The 26373-nt window shown below is 39.0% G+C and overlaps 1 protein-coding gene across 4 annotated transcripts in view; it reads right to left on the bottom strand.

Moving 5' to 3' along the window:
• Positions 1-2538: 2538 nt before the first annotated feature.
• The window catches only part of si:ch211-126j24.1, a 94499-nt gene continuing 70664 nt past the window's right edge, over positions 2539-26373 (bottom strand). For 2 of the 4 annotated variants that reach the window (XM_009296534.5, XM_009296533.5), the window contains exons 17-25: positions 25081-25191; positions 24890-24992; positions 20934-20966; positions 16995-17037; positions 16377-16419; positions 14808-14949; positions 11906-12129; positions 10324-10437; positions 2539-8510 (exon numbers count right to left, since the gene is read on the bottom strand). In XM_009296534.5, the coding sequence (XP_009294809.2) occupies positions 8395-8510; positions 10324-10437; positions 11906-12129; positions 14808-14949; positions 16377-16419; positions 16995-17037; positions 20934-20966; positions 24890-24992; positions 25081-25191 (929 nt within the window). In that variant the 3' untranslated portion in view covers positions 2539-8394. The remainder of the gene's footprint in view (positions 8511-10323; positions 10438-11905; positions 12130-14807; positions 14950-16376; positions 16420-16994; positions 17038-20933; positions 20967-24889; positions 24993-25080; positions 25192-26373) is intronic. The other 2 variants (XM_009296536.5, XM_009296535.5) reach the window with 1 other exon arrangement.

Genomic DNA, 26373 nt, shown 5'->3' on the forward strand with positions numbered 1-26373 from the left:
ATTTACTTATTTGTGATCAGTAATCTCGCTGCTTGCATTCATAAACAGAGAAGTGTTCGAATAAAACCCAACCTCTTGATCATGATGATGTTTTGCTGATGTCGTCACGATTATCTTTGATTCTGCAGTCATCTGCTGGTAAAACACAGAAGTGCAGGTGACTGGAAAGCTGGTATAAACAAAATGACAGCTGAAATCTGGCATGTCAATGTTATTTAATGCTCCATTATTTCAGTTATTTAATTTTTTTAGCCATGATAATTTATTCCATTTATCTACTAAAAGTAGAATTATGATAATACCATTATGAACTAATTGGGAGTCTATATGGACTAACTTTAAACTTTCCTCTAAGAATCCTAATCATCAGCTCATTCATTACAAAGTGATTCGTACCTCACTCACTAGACACATTCACATCAAGACTGAAAACTCATCTGTTTGGCTGTGCTCAGGGCTGGAGTGGGACTTCTTTTCAGCCCTGGAGTTTCTACCGGCCCACCTCAGTTCACGACTGATCTATTAAAATAAGGCCATTTCCAATTCAGTTTCTAATGACACTGCCTCGGCTTTTTCAGGGACACAGCTGCTTTAGAACTTTAAATGTTTTTCGTAAATATGAGATTAAAAGGGGAGTTAAATCTCCAACACTGTTCTTTAAAACATCTGTGCAAAATTCCTTATAGATAACTCTTTGTATCAATGGTCACACAAAAAATACAAATAAAATATGTACACCTAAATAAGTAACCCAAACAGTATTATATGTCTCAACACTAAAAATGAAAAAATGAATAAATAAATAAATAAATAATACACTTCCTGAATGTACAAGTGGCTCAAACTCGCTCATTTTGGGTTGTTGTAGAAAGAAAATGTAAAATTTCAAAGGGGTGCTAATATCTCTAATTTCAACTGTGTGTGTGTGTGTGTGTGTGTGTGTGTGTGTGTGTGTGTGTGTGTGTGTGTGTGTGTGTGTGTGTGTATATATATATATATATATATATATCAAACACTTTATATAAGTGTTTTAGGGTTTCATAACCGTCTGACGTTGACCTAAAAGCTAAAAGTAGTGCTCAAAAACAACCAGCGGCCCCAAAACGGTTGAGTAACCCTGCTAAAAAATCCAGCTTAAACCAGCCTAGGCTGGTTGGCTGGTTTTAGCTGGTTGACCAGGCTGGTTTTAAAGGGGTTTTGGCCACTTCCAGGCTGGTTTCCAGCCATTTCCAGCCTGGTCTTAGCTGATCAGGCTGGAAAATGACTAGCTGAATCCAGCTAAAACCAGCTTGACTAGCCTGGTTTAAGCTGGATATAGCTGGTTTTGGCTGGGGCTCCCAGCCTGGCTAGGCTGGTCAAGCTGGTTTTAGCTGGATTTAGCAGGTCATTTTCCAGCCTGACCAGCTAAGATCAGGCTGGAAATGGCTGGAAACCAGCCTGGAAGTGGCCAAAACCCCTCTAAAACCAGCCTGGTCGACCAGCTAAAACCAGCCAACCAGCCTAGGTTGGTTTAAGCTGGATTTTTCAGCAGGGAAATCTAAGCAGCCCGCGTCAATTAAACAAAAAAGTACAAAAAGTAATACCCTAACTGTGCTTTCACACCGATAGCGCCCAGGCCGCCTTGGTGACAACGATGTCTGCCTTCAACTCTGGCGGCGAGTAATAAAATTCACTACATTGATCTTGTATTTAGCCGTTGCAGCATATCAGCTACATTCCTGCATAATACAGAGTTTCTAGCGTGAACATGTTGCGCACTTCTTATCAAATTCATTTAACAATAGAAGATCAAGTTGCGTTTGGCGTGGCTTTGCTCCACTTCATTATGCGATGTGTCCATAAGTCTTAAATATCCTGCAGCAGCAGTACTGTTGTGTACTGTCGCATGACATTTCTTTCTTTTTAAAGAAAAATATATATAATAACATTAATGCACATCTGTAACTCGCCAGTAACTTATTTAATGCATGTTCCTGTAAGAAGACTTTGCAAATAATTGAAGACACGGTGACCGCAATAATGAAACGCTTGGGAACAACTGTGGTCAGAACTGAAGTTCACAGGTCTGTGTTCTCTGAACTCCTCTCAAGCGGTGGACTTCTACATTCTGATTGGTTGCTGCCGAACCGCGTCATAACTCATTACCATTACCATTAAGTTGACTTGATTTCAACTATCTACAACACCCACACAGTTAAAGATGCACCAGCTCTCATTGAAAACGAATGACTTCCGGCTACTTTGGCGCTCTCGCTGCTTACGGTGTGAACGTACGGTAAGTGTTTTAGGGTTTCACGACCCTTTAAAAATCTGATTAATTCACATTCACAGTTTTGCATTTTTTTGTAGCTCAACAGTTACACAAACAAACAAAAGGGTTATGTAAAATTAGAAATGATGATCTCTGTTTGAGGCATTCGCCCATCTCTTCTCTGGCGGGCCACATCAAAGGTTACTATTTTGGCAATTGTGGTCCGCAGGCTCTAGTTTGGACATCTCTAGGGTGGATTAAAAAAAAGCACAAGCAAACAACACAGGTGTATTTGTATTATTCGTCATTTATTTGCACAATCCTCCAGTACGTATTTATCAAATCTGAAAACAAAATAAAACTAATATTACTTTTGTCTGTGCACTCCACAACAGAACACACCGGTTCACTGTCTCAGTTTCATTTACATGTCAGAAAACAAACCAAAAAGAAAGAAACGAAAACAAAAGCAAGTCTATAAAAGAGCTCAACTCCTTTAAAAAGGGAAATAGAAAAAACAAACACTAATAGTAAATGTTAAAAAATCACAACGCAGCCATGGTTCAAATCATTTTAGTATTCGTATGACAATTCAAACCAGTATAAAGGATATGAAATGGCAGTATACTGTACACACAGAATCCAAGAGAAGCTTTCCTCAGTGGTTCGTTCAGAATCAATACTGTCCAACTTAAAAGTAAGCTTTGTGCAAAAACCTCTGCTTTTTAAAGCAGACCCATCAAATTTTAGCGTTCTCTCGTCTGACGTTGACCTAAAAGTAGTGCTTAAAAACAACCAGAGGGCCCAAAACAGTCGGGTTACCCTCAGCAGCCCACTTCAGTTAAACAAAAGAGTACAAAAAGTAGTACATGGAAAAGAACGATACTCTTGAAAGACACGAAAAACATCTATTTAATGCGCAGTGTAAGTATATCTTGGCTGTAAAAAAAACGCCACAAGCTGTAACTCACCGAATGGAAATAATACTGAATATCTCTTTCACACGGACACAAACAACCACAGGTAAAGCTGCTCCCACCCTCACGCGGTATTTACAAACAGGCCATTTTCGTAAAGGGACTTCGAAAAAAACAACAACCACAAAAAGAGCTACAAAAAGTCAGACAAGATGTCCTGTTTTCATCCTCACAATCCTTCATGATGAGCCCTTATCAGCTGGCAGTAACTGGACCCTGTTTTCAGCGCACAAAGACACTCGCAGTGAATGATCAGACATGGCAGCTAGAAAGAGTCAAAAGTGAAAGAAATCCGCTCACACCACCGCACGAACAGCAAACAAAATCATTTAAAGGGCTTTTTAAAGCATTTTACAAACCAAGATCTCCCTTTCTCGCACAAGAAAACCTGAAGCACCACATTTATCCACACGTGTTCCCTTCCCCGCCGGCATGGCTATAATTATAAAGCACTGTTATATATACTCACTTTCTTATCCTAAAAGGGTTCATCTGGCTTAAGTTTAAAGGATGTGCCCTTTAGTATTCACAGCTATGCTAAAATCATTCAATAAACCCCTCCCACTTGTCAAAAGCCCCTCCTACTTGTATTCAAACCCCTTGTCCCACAGCCCCTCCCAGTTGTATTAAAATCCCTCCCACTTATCAACTCAGACTCTCCAAGTGTATTTAAACTCCTCCCATTGGCACCACAGCTCCTCCCACTTGCAAACTCCTCCTCCTTGTTATTTATAGAAACCGTTAACCCAAAAAATGTAAGTTTGCGCAAATACAAGTATGTTACAGGCTGCAGTTCACTAAACAGCCACCGGTGTCACAAATAATAATCCAACTTGTATTCAAATCCCTCCCACTCAACTCAAAGCCCCTCCCACATGTATACAGACCCCTCCTACTTGTCTCACAGCCCCTCCCGATTGTATTAAAATCCCTCCCACTTGCTTCATAGCCCCTCCAAGTGTATTCAAACTCCTCCCATTGGCACCACAGCTCCGCCCACTTGCAAACTCCTCCTCTTTGTTATTTAAAGAAATTGTTAACCCCAAAAAATTAAGTTCGCAAAAGTACAAGCAAGTTACTGGCTGTAGTTCACTAAACGGCCAGCGGTGTCACAAATATTAATCCAACTTGTATATTTAAAATAAAATTTAAACCACTCCCACTGGTTCTAAAGCATCTCCCAGTTGTATTGAAACTCCTCCCACTTGCCCACAGCTCCTCCCACTTGCATCCTTGTTATTTAAAGAAACTGTTAACCCAAAACGTTTAAGTTTGCACAAGTTCAAGCAAGTTACTGGCTGCAGTTCACTTAAAGCTAATAACATACAGGTTATTCGAAAATTGATATTTCCAAATTTTTACTGCTTTTTACGTAAATTGGTGCCATTAGTTAATTGGGGCTGTGAATCACCTTAGGTCTTCTGTTCGTTAAATTGAATACATAAATTTATAGTTAAATTTGCCACCGGTGTCGCAAATAATAACCCCACCTGGATTCAAACTCCTCCCACATGTATTGAACCCCTCCAACTCGTTCCACAGCCCCTCCCAATAGTATTCAAACCCATCCCACTAGCTCTCAATTGCGTTGAAACTCCTCCCGCTGGCTTTACAGCTCCTCCCACTCGCATCCAAACTTCTCCTTGTAATTCAAGGAAACCGCTAACTTTAAACTTTTATGTTTGCACAAGTGCAAGTTACTGGCTGCAGTTCACTTAAAGTCCACCGGTGTCGCTAATAACATGCAGGTTATTCAAAAAGTTGATATTTCCAAGATTTAACTTCTTTTTACGTAAATTGTCGGCATTAGTTTATTAGGGTTGTGAATCACCTTCGGCCTCATGTGAGTTAAGTTTCCATGAGTATGAACAAGTTACTGGCTACAGTTCACTAAACGGCCACCAGTTCCGCAAATAATAATCCCACTTGTAATCAGACTCCTCCCACTTGTCTTGAGGTCCCTCCCACTTGTATTAAAACTCCTCCCACTTGTCTCAGAGTCCTTCCCATCTGTATTCAAACTCCTCCCACGTCTTGCTGTCCCTCCCACTTGTATTCAAACTCCTCCCACTTGTCTCACGGCCCATCCCACATTAAAATCCAAAAATTAATTTCAAAGACATGAGAACTGGCACAAAATGAAATTTAAGAGCTATAAAGATCTGTTTCTCGGACAAATCGGTCATCTGACTAGCGAGTTCAATAAGAACTCAGATTTTTGGAAAGCTTTTTCTTTAAAGGGGCTATATGTACAAATATTTATGCATTAATCCCTTTTTACTGCCGATATATATATATATATATATATATATATATATATATATATATATATATATATATATTACCTCAATGTGTCATGCAAATAAAAGGCGTTAGTCTCACATATCTAGGACAATATAATCTATAGTTTCAAATATACTCTATAATCAAAATTTCATAAGTGTAATTTTATTGGCCTACTCTCTCAACATGATGCTGGTGAATTACAGAGTAAAAGGCGGGAGAGTAAAAGGTGCAGAAAATATTTCAATGTCACTCTCAGCAGCATGGACGGCGTCTGGATGTTCCTGTTTCAGTATATCGATGAGAAGGTATTGTCAACTTTCTTTTTACGCAAAAATTCCACTGGCTGCAGTTCACTTAGTGGCCACCGGTGTCACCAATAACAAAAGCTAATCAGATATAGCTTTTTAAGAAGCTGATATTTCCAATTTTTACCTAAAAGATAATCGCTGTTAATATATTGAGGCTCTGAATTGTGTTCAGTCTCCTGTACGTTAAGTTTACGCAAGTACAAGCAAAAACTGGTGGCAGTTCATTTAACATACAGCGGTGTCACTAATAACAAAGCTAATGGTACATAGCTCGTATGAGAAGTTGATATTTCCAACATGTTACGAGAAAGATCTGCGTTAGTATACTGGGGCTTTGAATCATGGTCAGTGTCTTGTATTATAAGCCTGTACAAGCAAGTTACCGCTTGCAGTTCCCTTAACAGCCACCGGTGTCGCTAGTAATAAAGCTCAATATTGAAGAAAGTCGAGCTTTGGACACACTGCTACAGTTAAAACTTAAGTTAAGGAAGGAGCAGCAATGTTGTAAAAACTAGTATACTGACTGACCTAAAAAGTGCATCTACTTTATTAGCCGATTGTTGGCGTCCCCACTAACTACAAAGCTAACGATGTAAAGCTAATTATAAAAGTTGACATTTTCACATTTTTACATAACAGAACTTCGCTGTTGGCATATTGGAGCTCTAAATCTCGTTCTGTCTCCTGTGTGTTAAGTTTGCACAATAATAAGCAAGTTACAAGTTGCAGTTCACTTAACAGCCACCGGTGTCGCTAATAACAAAGTTCAATATAGAAGATAAAAAAAAACTTTAGACACACTGCTACACTCGAAAACAGTTCAGAAAGAAGTAGCTTCTTCAATTGTTGTTGCATGAATTAAAAATGAAAGTAAAATAGTTCTCATTAGCGCCCCCACTAAAACGCTTATGACATAATGCTTATCAAAAAAAGTTTATATTTTTTACTTTTTATGTAAAAGATCTTCGCCGTTAACATATTTGGCCTCTGAATCACGTTCTGTCTCATGTGTGTTAAGTTTGCACAAGTACAAGTAAGTTGCAGTTCACTTAATGGCCACCGGTGTCGCTAAAAACTAAACTAATGACTTAAAGCTTATTAAAAACGTTGATATTTTCAACTTTTTACATAAAAATTCTTCGCTGTTAGCATACTGGGGCTCTGAATCACGTTGGGTCTCTTGTGCATTGCACTGCTACACTCGAAACAGTTAAGAAAAAAGCAGCGACTTCAAATGTTGGGCGAACGGACGAATGATGGATGAATTAAAAATTGGAGTCAACTTCGAGGAGACCTAAAAAGTACATCTACTTTATTAGCCGCTTGATGGCGCCACCACTAACAACAAAGCTAATGACTTATAGCTTGTATAAAAAGTTGATATTTCCAACTTTTTAAGTAAACAATCTTTGCCGTTAGCATATTGGGGTCTGAGTCACGTTTGGTCATTAGTGCATTAGGTTTGCACAAGTACGAGCAAGTTACCAGCTGCAGTTCCCTTTATGGCCACCGGTGTTGCTAATAACACGGCTCAATATAGAAGAAAAAAAAGCATTGGACACACACTGCTACACTCGAAAACAGTTAAGGAAGAAGCAGCGACTTCAAATGTTGGTCAAACTACTAAATTGTTGCATGAATTAAAAATTGAAGCAAAATTGTCTGCTCCATTAGCCGCTCCTGTTAATAACAAACTAATGACATAATGCTTATTAAAAAAGTTAATATTTTGCATTTTTTTAAGTAAAAGGTCTTCGCTGTTAGCATACTGGGGCTCTAAATCATGTCTCATGTACGTTAAGTTTGCACAAGTACAAGTAAGTTGCAGTTCATGTAATGGCCACCGGTGTCGCTAATAACTAAGTTAATGACATTTAGCTAATTTAATTCAACTTTGTATGCAAAAAATGTTTGCTGTTAGCATATTGGGCCTTTGAATCACATTCCGTCTCATGTACATTGAATACAAGTAAGTTGCAGTTCACTAAACGACCACCGATGTCGCTAATAACATTTAGCTTGAAAAACAAAGTTGATATTTCCAAACTTTTAACTTCACTATTAGTATATTGGGACTCTAAATCATGGTCAGTCTCTTGTGTGTTAAGTTTGCACAAGTACAAGTAATTGACCGGCTGCAGTTCTTTAAACGGCCACCGGTGTCGCCAATAACAAGGCTAATAACATATAGCCCCTTTAAATATTACCACAGAATTACCAAACCGCACACAAATACAAATTTCAATCAAGCTCACTTCATAAATCCCCCCCTTATAATATTGTACATAGAACAATTATCAACACGGAAAATTTCACAGAAATAATAACAAACTATAACCCAACAAAGTGCAAACTGAAGCTGCCGTACGTGTCTGTACGATTCCTACCACAACATGTGCTGCTGGTCTCAACACAAAAGACAGCGTTTGTTTCAAACACGCCGATGTTCCTTTCACCGCCAAAGCAACAAAAATGACAAGTAACATCAATAACAACGTTTCTGTCGAGGACACAGGCGTTCAAATTGACCATTTCCACAGGAAAATCCATTGTTTTGTCCCGCCGGAGAAGTTCACACTGGCTTGCTGTAGCCGAAGATTCCAACAGGGAAGTGTTTCACATGAGTCGGCCACTGCGCGGCTAGCTGGAAAAACTTCACGTCGTGCCACTCCACGCCATCAATAGACACTAGAGAGAAAGGAAGCAAAACAAAGTAAATTATTTTTTATTTAAACGTTTACAGTGTCTTTTACGATTATTCCGATTATTGTATTTGCAGTTGTTCTTTATAAAATGTTTGAAGATGTAAAGGACAACTATGGTGACTATTAATAGCTGCTTTGTTCGTTGACTGTGTACAGTAAGATTACATTTATTAATATCACTTTATTCAACTAAATCTGGTGACTGTCTCTTTAAATTCAAATGAGATTGTGCTTTTTCAAAAGAGGGCGGAGCTACAAATGTCTGCGTGTCAGCTGTTTAATTTTTCTGAACATGTTTATTACATATAACATTGTTTTTTATGGAAGCCCGTTCCTGCCACTGAATAATAATACATTTGTTTTTTTAAATATTAAGTCAGAATTTTGAGTTATAAATGAGGTTCCTGTTATGGCAACTGACCATGAATAGATTGTTAAAGACACATGCACATTAGCCCATAATCTTTATCATTCTGAATTCAAACTTTATAACTGAATTTAAACTTTATAACTCTGAATTTAAACTTTATAACTCTGAATTCAAACTATAGCTCTGAATTCAAACTTTATAACTCTGAATTCAAACTTTATAACTGAATTTTAACTTTATAACTCTGAATTTAAACTTTATAACTCTGAATTTAAACTTTATAGCTCTGAATTCAAACTTTATAACTCTGAATTTAAACTTTATAACTCTGAATTCAAACTTTATAACTCAGAATTCAAACTTCATAACTCTGAATTCAACCTTTATAGCTCTGAATTCAAACTATAGCTATGAATTCAAACTTTATAACTCTGAATTTAACCTTTATAACTCTGAATTCAAACTTTATAACTCTGAATTTAAACTTTATAACTCTGAATTCAAACTTTATAACTCTGAATTCAAACTTTATAACTCTGAATTCAAACTTTATAGCTCTGAATTTAAACTTTAAAACTCTGAATTCAAACTATAGCTCTGAATTCAAACTTTATAACTCTGAATTTAAACATTATAACTCTGAATTTAAACTTTATAGCTCTGAATTCAAACTTTATAACTCTGTATTTTAACTTTATAACTCTGAATTCAAACTATAGCTCTGTATTTTAACTTTATAACTCTGAATTTTAACTTTATAACTCTGAATTTAAACTTTATAACTCTGAATTTAAACTTTATAACTCTGAATTCAAACTTTATAACTCTGAATTCAAACTTTATAACTCAGAATTCAAAATTTATAACTCTTTATTCAACCTTTATAGCTCTGAATTCAAACTTTGTAGCTCTGAATTAAAACTTTATAACTCAGAATTCAAACTTTATAACTCAGAATTCAAACTTTATAACTCTGAATTCAACCTTTATAGCTCTGAATTCAAACTATAGCTCTGAATTCAAACTTTATAACCCTGAATTCAAACTTTATAACTCTGAATTCAAACTTCATAACTCTGAATTTCGACTTTATAACAAGTAATTCTGACTGTGTATGTGTGTGTGTGTGTTTGTATTTTTTTATTATTTATTTTTTATTTAGTGGTGGGAACGGGCTTCTATAGTTTTTTTTATTAAACCTGTTGAATTATTATTATTATTTTTATTGCAGCTCAGTATAAAAACTCCAAGGACTTAACCAAAACTTGATACCTGCAGAAGCATAATTAAATGAAAAACCACAGCAACTGTTTTGCTTATTGAAAGTAAGGAGTTATGCTTGGTTCAGCTGGGTGTTACAGAAGTGACCACGGGGTGGCAGTATTGAGTGCAGTAGTGAGGGTGTTTGTGTGAGTGTTGGGTTTACCCTTCAGCATGGTGTGCTGATGTTTGGCGGTGCAGATCAGTCTACTGATGCTGTCGATCACCTGACTCTTAGAGTCCACATCCTTCTCTTTTGGCTTCTTGCTCAGAAAAATCACTGAGGGGAGAAATAAACCAGGCGTAAAGCAACAGTAACAGCATATGAGAGGCAAAAATTTGTGGCCCAAATATTTTACAAATCATAAGTTAAGATGCATTTTCTAGACAAAAGTATGTAAACTAAAGGGTGTGTAGACAAGGGTATGTCTAGAGACAATGTGGACTTAAAACAACACAATACAATGCATCGAGCACAACATTTTGCCATTAGTGTGTGCAGTTCATCATGCAAGCATTGTTTTACACGCAGTTAACCTGCACGGGGACCTGATGTGTAGACACTGACAAACAAAGTTTTAAAACTTTTTTTTTGCCACACAAAAGTGTTTGTGGATCTTCTTATGATTACAGATGAACCACTGAAGTCACATGGATGGTTTTTAGTGTTTTGCTGTACTTTGAGAGTCCAGAACTGAAATTCCTGAAGGGTTGATAGCCTTCCCCTAAATCACTGATAGCTCCACCCTATATGACTAATAGCCCCACCCTAATTAACTGATAACACCATCTTAAAGAACTGATAGTCCTGCCCAAAAATAATGATAACCCGGCCCAAAATCACTGATACCACACCCTAAATTACTGATAGCCCCACCCTAAAGGACTGATAGCCCCACCCTAAATCACTGATAACCCCACCCTAAATTATTGATAGCCCCACCCTAAATGACTGATAGCCCCACCCTAAACCACTGATGACCCCACCCTAAATTACTGATAGCCCCACCCTAAATCACTGATAACCCCACCCTAAATTACTGATAGCCCCACCCTAAATCACTGATAACCCCACCCTAAATTACCGATAGCCCCACTCTAAAGGACTGATAGCCCCACCCTAAATCACTGATAGCCCCACCCTAAATTACTGATAGCCCCACCCTAAATCACTGATAACCCCACCCCTTAATTACTGATAGCCCCACCCTAAAGGACTGATAGCCCCACCCTAAAATACTAATAGCCCCACCATAAAAGGGCTGATGGCCGCACCCTAAATCACTGATAGCCCCACCCTTAATTACTGATAGCCCCACCCTTAATTACTGATAGCCCAACCCTAAATGTCTGATAGCCACGCCCTAAAGGACTGATAGCCCCACCCTAAAATACTAATAGCCCCACCATAAAAGGGCTGATGGCCGCACCCTAAATCACTGATAGCCCCACCCTTAATTACTGATAGCCCAACCCTAAATGTCTGATAGCCACGCCCTAAAGGACTGATAGCCCCGCCCTAAGGGCATTCCATGTGACCAGAAGTGAAGAAAAGTCATTTCGATGAAAGCTTTTGAGGGCGAAACATGAAGTGCACAGATACATGGTTTATAACAAACACAATTTTGTGATCCACAAAATTTAAGTATAAATATTAATATTATGTAAAAATATGTAAATCACAATCATTAAGAATTGAGATAGATAGTAGATCCAGACGAGGATATTCATGCAGCTCTACATCACACCTTTCTTGTTCTTTTCTTTCATGACGACGGTCATGGCCATGCCGGGCGGAGGCGTCGGCTCTCCTCCGTTGGGGATTCGAGAAACCTGCAGCGAGCGGAAGTTACTCTTCAGGGTGTTTTTAATCCCCACGTCTCGTTTTTCACCTTCTTTCTTCTTCTCTGTGCCCTGCAACGTCCAGTAGTCCACCTGAAGACCCATCACCTCACCACCGGTGCCTGGAGAACTGCACACACACACAGACGTATGCTTGAGAAATACAAATATATTCTATTTGTGGAGTACACTGGGGTGTGTGTGTGGAGTACACTGGAGTGTGTTTGTGGAGTATACTGGGGTGTGTTTGTGGAGTATACTGGGGTGTGTGTGTGGAGTACACTGGGGTGTGTGTGTGGAGTACACTGGAGTGTGTGTGTGGAGTACACTGGGGTGTGTGTGTGGAGTACACTGGAGTGTGTGTGTGGAGTACACTGGGGTGTGTTTGTGGAGTACACTGGGGTGTGTGTGTGGAGTATACTGGGGTGTGTTTGTGGAGTACACTGGGGTGTGTTTGTGGAGTACACTGGGGTGTGTGTGTGGAGTATACTGGGGTGTGTTTGTGGAGTACACTGGGGTGTGTGTGTGGAGTACACTGGGGTGTGTTTGTGGAGTACACTGGGGTGTGTGTGTGTGGAGTATACTGGGGTGTGTTTGTGGAGTACACTGGGGTGTGTGTGTGTGGAGTACACTGGGGTGTGTTTGTGGAGTACACTGGGGTGTGTGTGTGGAGTACACTGGGGTGTGTTTGTGGAGTACACTGGGGTGTGTGTGTGTGGAGTACACTGGGGTGTGTTTGTGGAGTACACTGGGGTGTGTGTGTGGAGTATACTGGGGTGTGTTTGTGGAGTACACTGGGGTGTGTGTGTGGAGTACACTGGGGTGTGTTTGTGGAGTACACTGGGGTGTGTGTGTGTGGAGTACACTGGGGTGTGTTTGTGGAGTACACTGGGGTGTGTGTGTGGAGTATACTGGGGTGTGTTTGTGGAGTACACTGGGGTGTGTGTGTGGAGTACACTGGGGTGTGTGTGTGGAGTACACTGGGGTGTGTTTGTGGAGTACACTGGGGTGTGTGTGTGGAGTACACTGGGGTGTGTGTGTGGAGTACACTGGGGTGTGTGTGTGGAGTACACTGGGGTGTGTGTGTGGAGTACACTGGGGTGTGTGTGTGGAGTACACTGGGGTGTGTGTGTGGAGTATACTGGGGTGTGTGTGTGGAGTACACTGGGGTGTGTTTGTGGAGTACACTGGGGTGTGTGTGTGGAGTACACTGGGGTGTGTTTGTGGAGTATACTGGGGTGTGTGTGTGGAGTACACTGGGGTGTGTTTGTGGAGTATACCGGGGTGTGTGTGTGGAGTACACTGGGGTGTGTTTGTGGAGTACACTGGGGTGTGTGTGTGGAGTACACTGGGGTGTGTGTGTGGAGTACACTGGGGTGTGTTTGTGGAGTACACTGGGGTGTGTGTGTGGAGTACACTGGGGTGTGTTTGTGGAGTACACTGGGGTGTGTGTGTGGAGTACACTGGGGTGTGTGTGTGGAGTACACTGGGGTGTGTTTGTGGAGTACACTGGGGTGTGTGTGTGGAGTACACTGGGGTGTGTGTGTGGAGTACACTGGGGTGTGTGTGTGGAGTACACTGGGGTGTGTGTGTGGAGTACACTGGGGTGTGTGTGTGGAGTACACTGGGGTGTGTGTGTGGAGTACACTGGGGTGTGTGTGTGGAGTATACTGGGGTGTGTGTGTGGAGTACACTGGGGTGTGTTTGTGGAGTACACTGGGGTGTGTGTGTGGAGTACACTGGGGTGTGTTTGTGGAGTATACTGGGGTGTGTGTGTGGAGTACACTGGGGTGTGTGTGTGGAGTATACTGGGGTGTGTGTGTGGAGTACACTGGGGTGTGTGTGTGGAGTATACTGGGGTGTGTGTGTGGAGTACACTGGGGTGTGTGTGTGGAGTACACTGGGGTGTGTGTGTGGAGTACACTGGGGTGTGTGTGTGGAGTACACTGGGGTGTGTGTGTGGAGTACACTGGGGTGTGTGTGTGGAGTATACTGGGGTGTGTGTGTGGAGTACACTGGGGTGTGTTTGTGGAGTACACTGGGGTGTGTGTGTGGAGTACACTGGGGTGTGTTTGTGGAGTATACTGGGGTGTGTGTGTGGAGTACACTGGGGTGTGTTTGTGGAGTATACCGGGGTGTGTGTGTGGAGTACACTGGGGTGTGTTTGTGGAGTACACTGGGGTGTGTGTGTGGAGTACACTGGGGTGTGTTTGTGGAGTATACTGGGGTGTGTGTGTGGAGTACACTGGGGTGTGTGTGTGGAGTACACTGGGGTGTGTTTGTGGAGTACACTGGGGTGTGTTTGTGGAGTACACTGGGGTGTGTGTGTGGAGTACACTGGGGTGTGTGTGTGGAGTATACTGGGGTGTGTGTGTGGAGTATACTGGGGTGTGTGTGTGGAGTACACTGGGGTGTGTGTGTGGAGTATACTGGGGTGTGTGTGTGGAGTATACTGGGGTGTGTGTGTGGAGTATACTGGGGTGTGTGTGTGGAGTACACTGGGGTGTGTGTGTGGAGTATACTGGGGTGTGTGTGTGGAGTATACTGGGGTGTGTGTGTGGAGTACACTGGGGTGTGTGTGTGGAGTATACTGGGGTGTGTGTGTGGAGTATACTGGGGTGTGTGTGTGGAGTATACTGGGGTGTGTGTGTGGAGTACACTGGGGTGTGTGTGTGGAGTATACTGGGGTGTGTGTGTGGAGTATACTGGGGTGTGTGTGTGGAGTACACTGGGGTGTGTTTGTGGAGTACACTGGGGTGTGTGTGTGGAGTACACTGGGGTGTGTTTGTGAGGTGTAGTTTCTCGTACCCTGCTCCAGACAGACTGGCAGAAACTGAGGGTGATGACGGAGGGGTGGAGGTCATGTCTTTCCCGTACGGTGTTCCCGTCTGAGCTGGAGGTGAGGAGAGCATGTTCACACTGCCCACCATCACTGCGTCATCAGAGTCCACTGTAAACACACACAAAAATTTGTTTTTGTGAAATGTGAGGACATTCCCTATGCCCTTAACCATAACTCTCACAATAATCCTGTGGCAACATATTGTCTTAAGACCCCAATAAGCATGATTATTACGGATTTTGAGTTACAAGGACATTATAAACCAGCTTAATAGAGTACACCTAGCACATATCCATCTCATTATACAAAAAAACTGTCCCTGTAAACCACCAAAACCAGCACACAAACATAAAAACATGTTGATATTGGTGGTTTATGAGGACTCTCCATTGGCGTAGTGTTTTCTGGAGTAAAAAGGACTTTACTATTTGTATACACTAGTTTTTTTGGCTCTAACCCTAAACACAACCCTCCCAATAATCATGTGGCAACATTTTTATGTCTCAAGACCCCATTAAGTATGATTTTTTTAAAGCGTTATGAGTTATAAGGACATCATAAACCAGCCTAATAGAGTACAACTAGCTCATACCCATGTCATTATACAAAAAACTGTCCCTGTAAACCACCAAAACCAGCACACAAACATACACACATATGTTGGTATTGGTGGCTTATGAGGACTCTCTATAGGCGTAATGTATTTTATACAGTAAAACACTTACCGTATAGCTCTACCCCTAAGCCTAACCACCTCATGCCCATGTCATTATACATAAAATTGTCCCTGTAAACCACCAAAACCAGCGCACACACACAAATGTTGACATTGGGGGTTTATGAGGACTCTTCATAGGCGTTATGTATTTTATACAATAAAACAACTTATTATATTGCTCTATGCCTAAATTTAACCCTCACAGTAATCCTTTGGCAACATTTTAATGTCTAAAGACCCATTGAGTATGATTATTAAGCATTTTAAGTTACAAGGACATCATAAACCAGCTTAATATAGTACAACTCATCTCATGACTATGTCATTATACATAAAATGGTCCCTGTAAACCACCAAAACCAGCACACAAACATACACAATGTTGATATTGGATAGTGGTTTATGAGGACTCTCTATATACATTAGGCATAATCTATTGTATACAGTAAAAAAACACTTGCTATATGGCTCTACTCCATCTCTACCCCTAAACCCAACCCTCGCAGGAAAAGTGTGGCAAAGATTAATGTCTAAAGACCTGATTAAGTACAATAATTAAGCATTGTGAGTTATAAGGACACTATAAACCAGCTTAATACGAGTAAAACTAGTTCATGCCCATCTCATTATAACAAAAACTGTCCCTGTAAACACAAACATACACACACAAACACACACACACACACACACACACACACACACACACACACACACACACACACACACACAAATGTTGATATTGGTGGTTTATGAGGACTCTCCATAGTCGTAATGTGTTTCATACAGTAACAAACTCTTGACTCAAAGTAGATCATACCTGAAGTGGACAAGCTGTGCTCCACAATTCCCACTTTCACCAACTGCAGAGAAAACACATCCAGATCCTGCATTACCGAAGGTAGTTCAGATTGAAACATCATCATTGCTAATGTCTCTGCAGTGTGTAGTTCAGTGGAATGCATACGTTGTGCACAATACCGCAATGCAATGCTCTGAACACGACCTTCTGTTGTCAAAATGTCAGAAATGGCTGCTAGTGACTTCTAGCATTTTGTTTTTGACATGACATTTGGTCGAACTGAGATGACAGAGACATGTGTACACAAAATTAGCTGATATTTTGTCTAGTTTCTTACCTAAATATCTAAAAATTCTTAAATCAAGAAGCAATTGCTAGATGAGCAAAAAATATAGTCTTGTTTTCAGTAATAATGATTCAAAATGAAGCCTGTTTTCCCTTAAATTAAGCCAAATAATTTGTAAATGGGGTCAGAAAAATTAATCTAGTTTTTAGTTTTGACTTAAACTCATGTTTCAAACCCCATTGGCAGATTATTTAGCTTGTTTTAATTAAAACGGACCTCCTTTTAACTCATTATTTCTGAAAGTGTGCATCAAATGCAGAGAAGATCTGCATAGAAAAACAATTTCTCACCCCAATGAAGGGGACGAACTTCTGGCAGGAGTCTTCATCAGGGCTGTGGAGTGAAGCAGAGGTCAGCGTTAGCGTGTGTTAGTGTGTGTGTATATGTTTCTGAGCAGGTGATGGGCTCTGAGATGTGTGTGGGGTGAGAATGCTGTGACCGACACACACACACACACACACACACACACACACACACACACAGCAGCGCTGTCCCGTAGCTGGAGGAGTGAGGGTGAGGAGACTCATGCCATGACGGGACGCTTCTTACAGCCTCTGCAGGTCTGGAGGTGTAAGGCTGTGGCTATGAGGTCGATACTGTGCTCAAATCTAGACTTTAACCTCTCAAAGATGCTTTGACGTATTTGCAAACCAAACATGAACAGAGGGTGGGGAATATAATTCTGACCAATCAAAATGCAGGAAATCTGTTTTGTTGTTGTCTTGCTACAATGTGTCACTTATAATCTTGGGCTGGAGCAAAAGAAACGTACAACAGGTGTGAAAATTGGGTTGAGGTCAGGGTATTGGCTGGGCCATTCTAGCGGCTTTATTTTCCTTTCTGAAAGCACATGAGAGTTTCCGTGGCTGTGTTTGGGTTCTCATGTGCTTTCAGAAAGACGCGACGCAATTGTTGTTTGCTAGTTTCAGCTCGGCGCAAGAGTTATTTGACGTTTAACACCACGCGGTTTAAATAGCAAATGCATTTGCGCTCCCCATTTATTTTGAATCGCACTATTGACCTTATTCTAAAATGCGGAAGTGCGCCTGTTTTCGCGATTGTCTTAGAACTTCCGTTTCAGTCACCTATGGGAGAAATGACAAGGAATAATAAACGGCAGAAAACGGTCAAACTACTTGCTCTACAAACAAATGTTTGCATGACTATACAGACCAAGTAGCATAATATAACAAGGAAATATCAGTTTGCAACATCAAACTGCGAAACAAACAGTTTTTAATGTCTAAAAATGAATGGAAGTGAATGAGACCGGAAGTCTCGTGCCAAAAAGATTCAAATGGCAGCGCCCGCTCGTCTGTGGAGAATAAGGTCAATAGGACCTTGATGTTGCCTCCAGCAACTTTTTGATCCTGCAAGTGACGTTTACTGACATTTTTAATAGTTTAAAGTGATTTGTTAAATTAAATTACCGTACAAAAGACAGCTAATAAACAGATTTAATTCTGTGTGTGTGTTATTTCCAATACAACACACTGCCTGCTATGCAGAAATCACTTTAATAAGGGGTGTAAACCCAGATGTGTGTGAGTATAAGCAGCCTCTAATGGTAAAAGTGTATTAAGTGTATGTGTTATAATCAGACTTGATGAATGAAACACTTTGATTGACATTCTCCCTTTGTATGATGTCATTAGAAGAGGAAAGCCCCGCCCACTAGTGACCCTCTCTCCCTCATTAGCATAGGACGTCAGTCTTGTTTTGAATCTGCTACTATGCTGACAAACAGGCATTTATAGCGCCGCCCCTCTTCTGAAAAGAGCACAATCTCATTTGCATTTAAAGCGACAGTCACTAAAATTAAGATGAAAGCCTAAAAGGGTCAGCTTCAGAGAGTTATAAACACTATCTGTGTGCTATTTTAAGCTGAAACTTCACACACACACACTCTAGAGATTTATTTTGCATCTAGTAGAAAGGGGCATAATAGGTCACCTTTAGATTTTTCCCCTTAAGTTTTGTTCCAGAAAAGTAGTATGGTTGTAAATTGGCAGTGTAATGGCTGATATTTTAAAGTGGTCTGATGAAACATCTACAGCACAAATCTCATCCTTTGCTGTTCAATCATTTCTTTTTCTCTTTGTGGTCTTCTATCAGGTCCTGTAGCGCTGGTCTCTTCTATATATCTCCTTTCCTCCTCCTCTATTTTACTCTGCTTCATATAAAGTGATAATTGGCTGCGTGACCTTTTGTATCTGTGCTCGTCCTTTAGCTGCAGACTGGCACAGATTAATCCTTCAGTCTCTGTGTGTGTGTGTGTGTGTGTGTGTGTGTGTGTGTTTCCGTCAGTGTTTGATGTACTTCAATTATTCATACATTCAACACTGTTTTTCATAAGACTATTAGCACGGTGTGCCAGAGATAAAGCTGTGACTCATTAAAAAATAAAAAAATTTTGCACGTTCATGAAACTGAATTTAATTATCAACAGAATAAATCTTCAAAGCAGCGTTGGGTAAAATGACCTATTAAGTAAATAAACTAGTTATCTCTTAAAATTTAAATTATGCATTTATTTTGATATTTATAGTGTTAAACGTCTCTGAAAGTATGTTTAACGAAAGAATGTTATGTTTATATTAAATGCTAAAGCTAATAGCTAATAAACTAAAGTCGAAATTCCTCCTTAAATTTAAAGAAACATTTAAAATAACATTTTACACCTTTCTTAAGAGTTAAAATGATGCCTTTGAGCTTTTTTAATCTATTCAGCCAATCTCCGGGTCTTCGGAGCACTTTTAGCTTAGCTTAGCATAGATCATTGAATCGGATTAGACCGTTAGCATCTTAAGATACCTTATAAACAATAAATTAAGAAATAACTCAATATGTGGTATTTATGAAATATAGTCTCATTTATTTTGATATATATAGTTTACTTCTCTGAAAAGAATGCTATGTTTATAGTAAATGCTAAAGCTAATAGCTAATAAGCTAAAGGCCAAATTTTCTGTCAAATGTAAAGGAACACTCCTTCTTTTAGTAAATAGGCTCGTTTTACACCTCTCCTGGAGTTAAATAATGAGTTTTAGATTATTTTAGTTCATTCAACTGATCTACGGGTTTTCGGGAGCACTTTTAGCTTAGATTAGCATACATCATTAAATTGAATTAGACCGTTAGCATCTAAAGATACTTAATAAATGATGAATTAAGAAATGACTCAATATGTGGTATTTATGAAATGTAGTCTCCTTTATTTTGATATAGTGTTTAACTTCTCTGAAAAGAATGTTATGTTTATATTAAATGCTAAAGCTATTAGCTAATAGGCTAAAGGACAAATTTCCATTCAAATTTAAAGGAATACTCCACTTTTTAGAAAATAGGCTAATTTTACAGCTCTCCTAGAGTTTAAAGGATGAGATTTAGATTTTTTAAATCCATTTACACGGTCTTCGGGAGCACTTATAGCTTAGCTTAGCATAAATCATTGAATCAGATTAGACCATTAGCATCTTAAGATACTTCTAAAAGAATGAATTAAGAAATGACTCAATATGTGGTAAGTATGAAATATAGTCTCATTATTTTGATAAATATATAGTCTTTAACTTCTCTGAAAATAATGTTCTGTTTATGTTAAATGCTAAAGCTATTAGCTAATAAGCTAAAGATAAATTTCCGATCAAGTTTAAAGTAACACTTTTTTTGTAAATACCATTTTACACCTCTCCTAGAGTTAAAATGATGCGTTTGAGCTTTTTTAAATCCATTCAGCCAATCTCGGAGTTTTCGGAAGCACTTTTAGCTTAGCTTAGCATACATCATTGGATCAGGTTGGACCAGTAGCATCTTATCTTTTTTATGGATTTTAAACAGTATTAAGTCATGTAGCTAAATTTCTTTTTGAGTAATAAATAACATTTCCATCACAGTAATTAGTAATGTAATTAAGCACATTTTTAATGATGTTTTTTAAAGTAATTCCCTCAACACGTCACATTAATATCTCAACACAAACTCGTTTAGCCGCTAAACCAAAGTTAGTCAGACTCTCTTATTTCCAAACCTGTTAAACCCAAAGCAATCTAAAGTGAGTTAAAGACACAAAAAGACGTCATCATGAAAACACCAAACACACAGTGAGCAGAAACTAGTGCAGACGCGGACAGGTGTGTGTGCGCGCGTGCGGGGTTAACACACTGAGAGCATGAGTGATTTAAACCACAGCAGACACTGACGTAACCCAAAAACACACGGTTAGGTACCTGATGTAAAAATCAAAATACAAACTTCTTTTCCTTGAAGGCAAAAACAAAAACAGAAACAGGAGGGAAAAACCCAAAGCATAACAGTTACTGCGGCGTCCTCAACACACACATGTCCACTTCTCAATGACAAAACAAAGGCAGATCAAGCAAAGCAGTGACACAACCCCAAAACAAAACTAGATGATAAGGTCTGAGGACACACTTTATGGTGGCTTGACGAAGCCTGTTAGAAGTAGTTTATTAAGTTTAAAATAGCATCAAGTTGGCTGGAAGAATGTTTAAGATCTCTGCAGTCAACAATGCGACCACTTTAAAGACTGAAACAGGACAGTAAAAAGCTGACCCATGTCTGAGGTTGCTAATAGCACGATACTACCATGAGTTTGTATGATTCTAACATGAATTAGCATGTTTCTAACACAAATTAGCATGTTGGCAGCATGATTCTAGCATGAATTAGCATGTAACTAGCCCAATTCTAGCATAAATTAGCATTTTATTATCACAATTCCATCATGCATTACCATGCATCTAGCATGATTTAGCATGTTGTTCCCATATTTATAGCAAAAAATATCACGTTGCTAGCATGTTTCTAGCATGAATTAGCATGTTGCTAGAATGGTTCTAACATAAATTAGCATGTTTCTAACACAAATTAGCATGTTGTTAGCATGATTCTAGCATGAATTGACATGGAACTACCCTGATTCTAACATGGATTAGCATGTTACTAGCATGTTTCTAGCATGAATTAGGAGGATATTAGCATGATTCTAGCATGAATTAGCATGCTATTATCACAATTCCATCATGAATTATCACGTATCTAGCATGATTTAGCATGTTGTTACCATATTTCTAGCAAAAAATAGCACGTTGCTAGCATGAACTAGCATGTTGCTAACATGGTTCTAACATGAATTAGCATGTTTCTAAAACAAATTAGCATGTTGTTAGCATGATTCTAGCATGAATTAGCATGCTGTAAGCATGATTCTAGCATGAATTGACATGTAACTAGCCTGATTCTAGCATGAATTAGCATGTTACTAGCCTGATTATAGCATGAATTAGCATGTTACTAGCCTGATTATAGCATGAATTAGCATGTTACTAGCCTGATTATAGCAAGAATTAGCCTGTTACTAGCCCGATTAAAGCATGAATTGACATGTAATTAGCCTGATTCTAGCATGAAGTAGTATGTTGTTAGTATGATTCCAACATGAATTAGCACAATTGTAGCATGAATTAGCATGTTGTTAGCATGATTCTAACATGTAACTAGCCTGATTATAGCATGAATTAGCATGTTGTTAGCATGATTATAGCAAGTTTAAGCATGAATTAGCATGTGATGGCATGACTAGCATGTCACTAGCATGTTTCTAGCAAGATTAGTGTTAGTATAGCTAGTCACAGTCTATGGGACAGTTGCTAGTGTGTTGCTAGTGGTTGCTAGGGTGTGGCTAGTAAGTTTAAAGGTCATCAGTGATTGGCTGCTGAGTTAAATGAGCTCAGACAGTAGTCTTTGGGACATTCTGACGCAGAGTTATGAGCTCACAAAGTTTGACCCAATGTTAAGTCAATGGGACTTTTCAGAACATTCTGGGTCGTTTTTTTTAGAAAACCCAAAGTCGGATCAGTTAGAAAAGACATAGCAACCCGAGTCAGAGCAGTCTGAAGGGTTGACGAAAGTTTGAAGGATGGAGCTTGAAAGGCGTAGGAGGAGATACACTTTAAAATTATGTATCATAGATGTATACACTAGGGACCCTGAGCATGCGTCAATAGTGCCGCCATATTGGTACAGTGCTCCCAGGACAAGTGTCATTCAACCGCACTAGCCAAGACAGTGTTATTACGTGAAGATGCTGGACTTTAGCGCTGTGTACGGGTGTAGTAACAAGCAAACAAAGAAAACAAAGCACACATTTCATAGGTAAGGTTTAGTTGTTTACGTTTTTGTATGTTACGAACTTTTGTGCTAAACAGGTCACGTTACTGATGATAATACAGTCACTTACTGCATTCACCATAGCTCGCAGTAAACACTCGGCTTATGCTAGTTTTGTTGAATAAAATCAGCAAACAATGCAAAGAAATATGACAATGAGATGCTGTGCTGCCAGAAACTTGTATTATTGTCGGCTAGTGAACGAGTCGTTCATAACGGAGATTCATTCCCAAACGAGTCGCTCCCTCCGTCAGTATGAGAAGTGAGAGCAGGAGAGGAGCTGTGTTTCAGGACATGATTAGATCAAACAGGGAGGGTGGATAATACATTTCCATACACACAAACACAAGCTCTTTGTCAGGAATGCCTGTGCAATCACTGATCCATCCACGTAGAAAAGTGATGTAAAATTATAAGTTTCGTAAATAAAAATAAAAAAATAGCATATTGACCACTGGGAAAACTCCTGATCATAGATATATGTGTATATGTGTGTATCTCCGGCTCTGGATGGCAACAGTCCTCCACTGCAGCGCATTCATTTCAAAGGAGCGCTACCCTGTACTAAAATGGCGGCTCTATTGACGCATTCCTTCAACGTAGGCGACATCTAATGTATATATCTGTGGAATAGCGTAAGCACTGCTGTTGTTTGATCTTCTTTATGGATGATAATGGTTATGATAACGTAATAATCTGTAAGTGAATCTCACTCAATATGTCTGTGTCACATTTCACCCCCCCCCAAAAATAAACGAACAATGTCTATTTTACATTCAAATCTCATTACTTCAACAATTCTCCGAGATTAAGCAGCTTATTTATCTTTCTTAAAGGGATAGTTGACCTAAAGCTGATTCATGTAACCTCCTTTTACTTGGGGAAACCTTCATGAGAGTCTTCCACTAAACACAAAATGGACACATACCCATATATACATATCCGGAGAAATGTGCGTCCCAGGAGCTACATTTCTTGCAGTTTTGTTTTCCACCGGAGTCTGCTGTGTACGTTTTTTCAGATCTGCTGTTCTCACGTTAATCTACACACGTACTTAAGAGTTTACGCACCGCTCCACACAATCTAGTAGTCATTTATTTTCCTTCAGCTTAGTCCTTTATTTATTAGGGGTCGCCACAGCGGAATGAACTGCCAACTATTCCAGCAGATGACTTTCTAGTCGCGAGGCAGTACTGGGAAACACCCATACACACTCATTCACACACACTCATACACTACAGCCAATTTAGTAAATTTAATACAGTAGGTAGTGCTGTCGCTTCACAGCAAGAACGTTGCCGGTTCGAGTCTCGGCTGGGTCAGTTGGCGTTTCTGTGTGGACTTTGCATGTTTGCACATTCGCTTGGGTTTCCTCAGGGTGCTCCGGTTTCCCCAACAGTCCAAACACATGGGGTACAGGTGAATTGGGTAGGCTAAAATTGTCTGTAGTGTATGAATGTAAATGAGTGTGTATGGGTGTTTCCCAGAGGTGGGTTGTGGAAGGGCATCCGCTGCGTAAAACATGTGCTGGATAAGTTGGCAGTTTGTTCCACCACAGTGGACCCCGGATTAATAAAGGGAGTAAGCCGAAAAGAAAATGAGTGAATGAATGCTTTCGGATTCAGTGTGCAATAATTTTATAACAACCAACCACATTTAGGCGATTTTTAGGCAATTTATATTATAATAATGACTTATAAGACTACAGAATTAACAAATACTTACTTAATTTGTCAAAGCATGGTTTCTCCGTCAGTTTTTCTTATGAAATCTGGGGTGAAATGTGACCTGGACATGCTCTTATCTTATTTTTACCTCCTCTGAATGTTGTTTTCTAGTTAGGACAAACTGTATTTAGGGCAGATGGTGAACAAATATATATTTACGGTACATTAAAGTATAAATGACACATGCCAACAACATTCACATTGTTAATTAAAACTTCTCATGCACAAACAAACATACACATATACACACACACAACAAAACAAACCTTTTCTGTTTATAGGTGAGCATTGCTTCAGAGATGGGGAACTGGTGCGACAGATTGGCTCCAGCCAGATACTGAGAGACGCGTCCGGCCACATCAATATTATCTACAATAAAAATAAGAAGAAGCAATATATGAGTTGATGTGACGATGCAGGGATGCATAGGGACTGATATATCTTTAGTCCGTCTGACCTGAAGAGGGAGCTTCTAGCCTGCTGAAAACATCCCTCCATCCTGTGTCCATGAAGATGTTGTTGAACTTGCTGTCAAACGTAGAGATGTATTTGGCCAGAGGATGACAACCTGACGCAAAACACAGAGAAGTTCACTCCTGATGATGAAGTACTAGAGAAACCCTAACACTTTTTGATCAATCAATCAATCAGTCAATCAATCAGTCAATCAATCAGTCAATCAATCAGTCAATCAATCAATCAATCAATCAATCAATCAATCAATCAATCAATCAATCAATCAATCAATCAATCAATCAATCAATTAACCACTTAATAACTCAATCAATAACAATAAATAAATCAATAAATCAATCAATCAATCAATCAATTAACCACTTAATAACTCAATCAATAAAAAATAACTCAATTAATCAATCAATCAATCAAATAATCCATCAATCAATCAAACCAAACAAAAAACCAAAACGACCAAACAAAAGCAAAACAACCAGTCAATAAAACAACAAACCAACAACCAAACAACCAAAAGGATAAAATCAATCAATCAAACAATCAAACAATCAATCAAACTCATAAAATAATAAAACAATCAATTAAACAAAAAATTAAATCAAACAAACAAATAAACACAACACGATCAATCAATAAAACAACCAACAAACCAAAAATCAAATCAATCAATCAACCAAATGACCGCTCAATCAAATAAACACTCAATTAATCAAACAAAAAACAACCAACCAACCAAACATACAAAAATAAAACAAACGAAAACAACAACAAACAGAAAAATTAACCAACCAATCAAATAATCGATCAATCAATCAAACCAAACAAAAAACTAAAACAAACAAACTAAAGCAAAAAAAACAGTCAATAAAACAACAAACCAACCCACCAAACAACCAACCAACCAAACAACCAACCAACCAAACAAACAAACAAACAAACAAACAAACAAAAAACAAAAATGTATTAATCAATCAATCAATGAAATCAAATAAAACGAATCAATCAGTCAATCAATAAATAAAATAAATAAAAAATCAATCAATTAAACAAAAAAAAAATACAGGTAACACAACAAACAAACAATGGAATGAACAAATAAACAGACAATTTAATCCTCAATCAATCAATCAATCAATCAATCAATCAATCAATCAATCAATCAATAAAAACAAAAAATCTATCAAACAAATGAACAATCAATCAAACAAACAAACATAATTTAACAAAACAAACAATGTATCAAACAAATAAACAAACAATAAATTAATTAAACATT

The sequence above is a fragment of the Danio rerio genome, chromosome 22 (genome assembly GCF_049306965.1).
Source record: "Danio rerio strain Tuebingen ecotype United States chromosome 22, GRCz12tu, whole genome shotgun sequence".
NCBI classification, from domain to species: domain Eukaryota; kingdom Metazoa; phylum Chordata; class Actinopteri; order Cypriniformes; family Danionidae; genus Danio; species Danio rerio.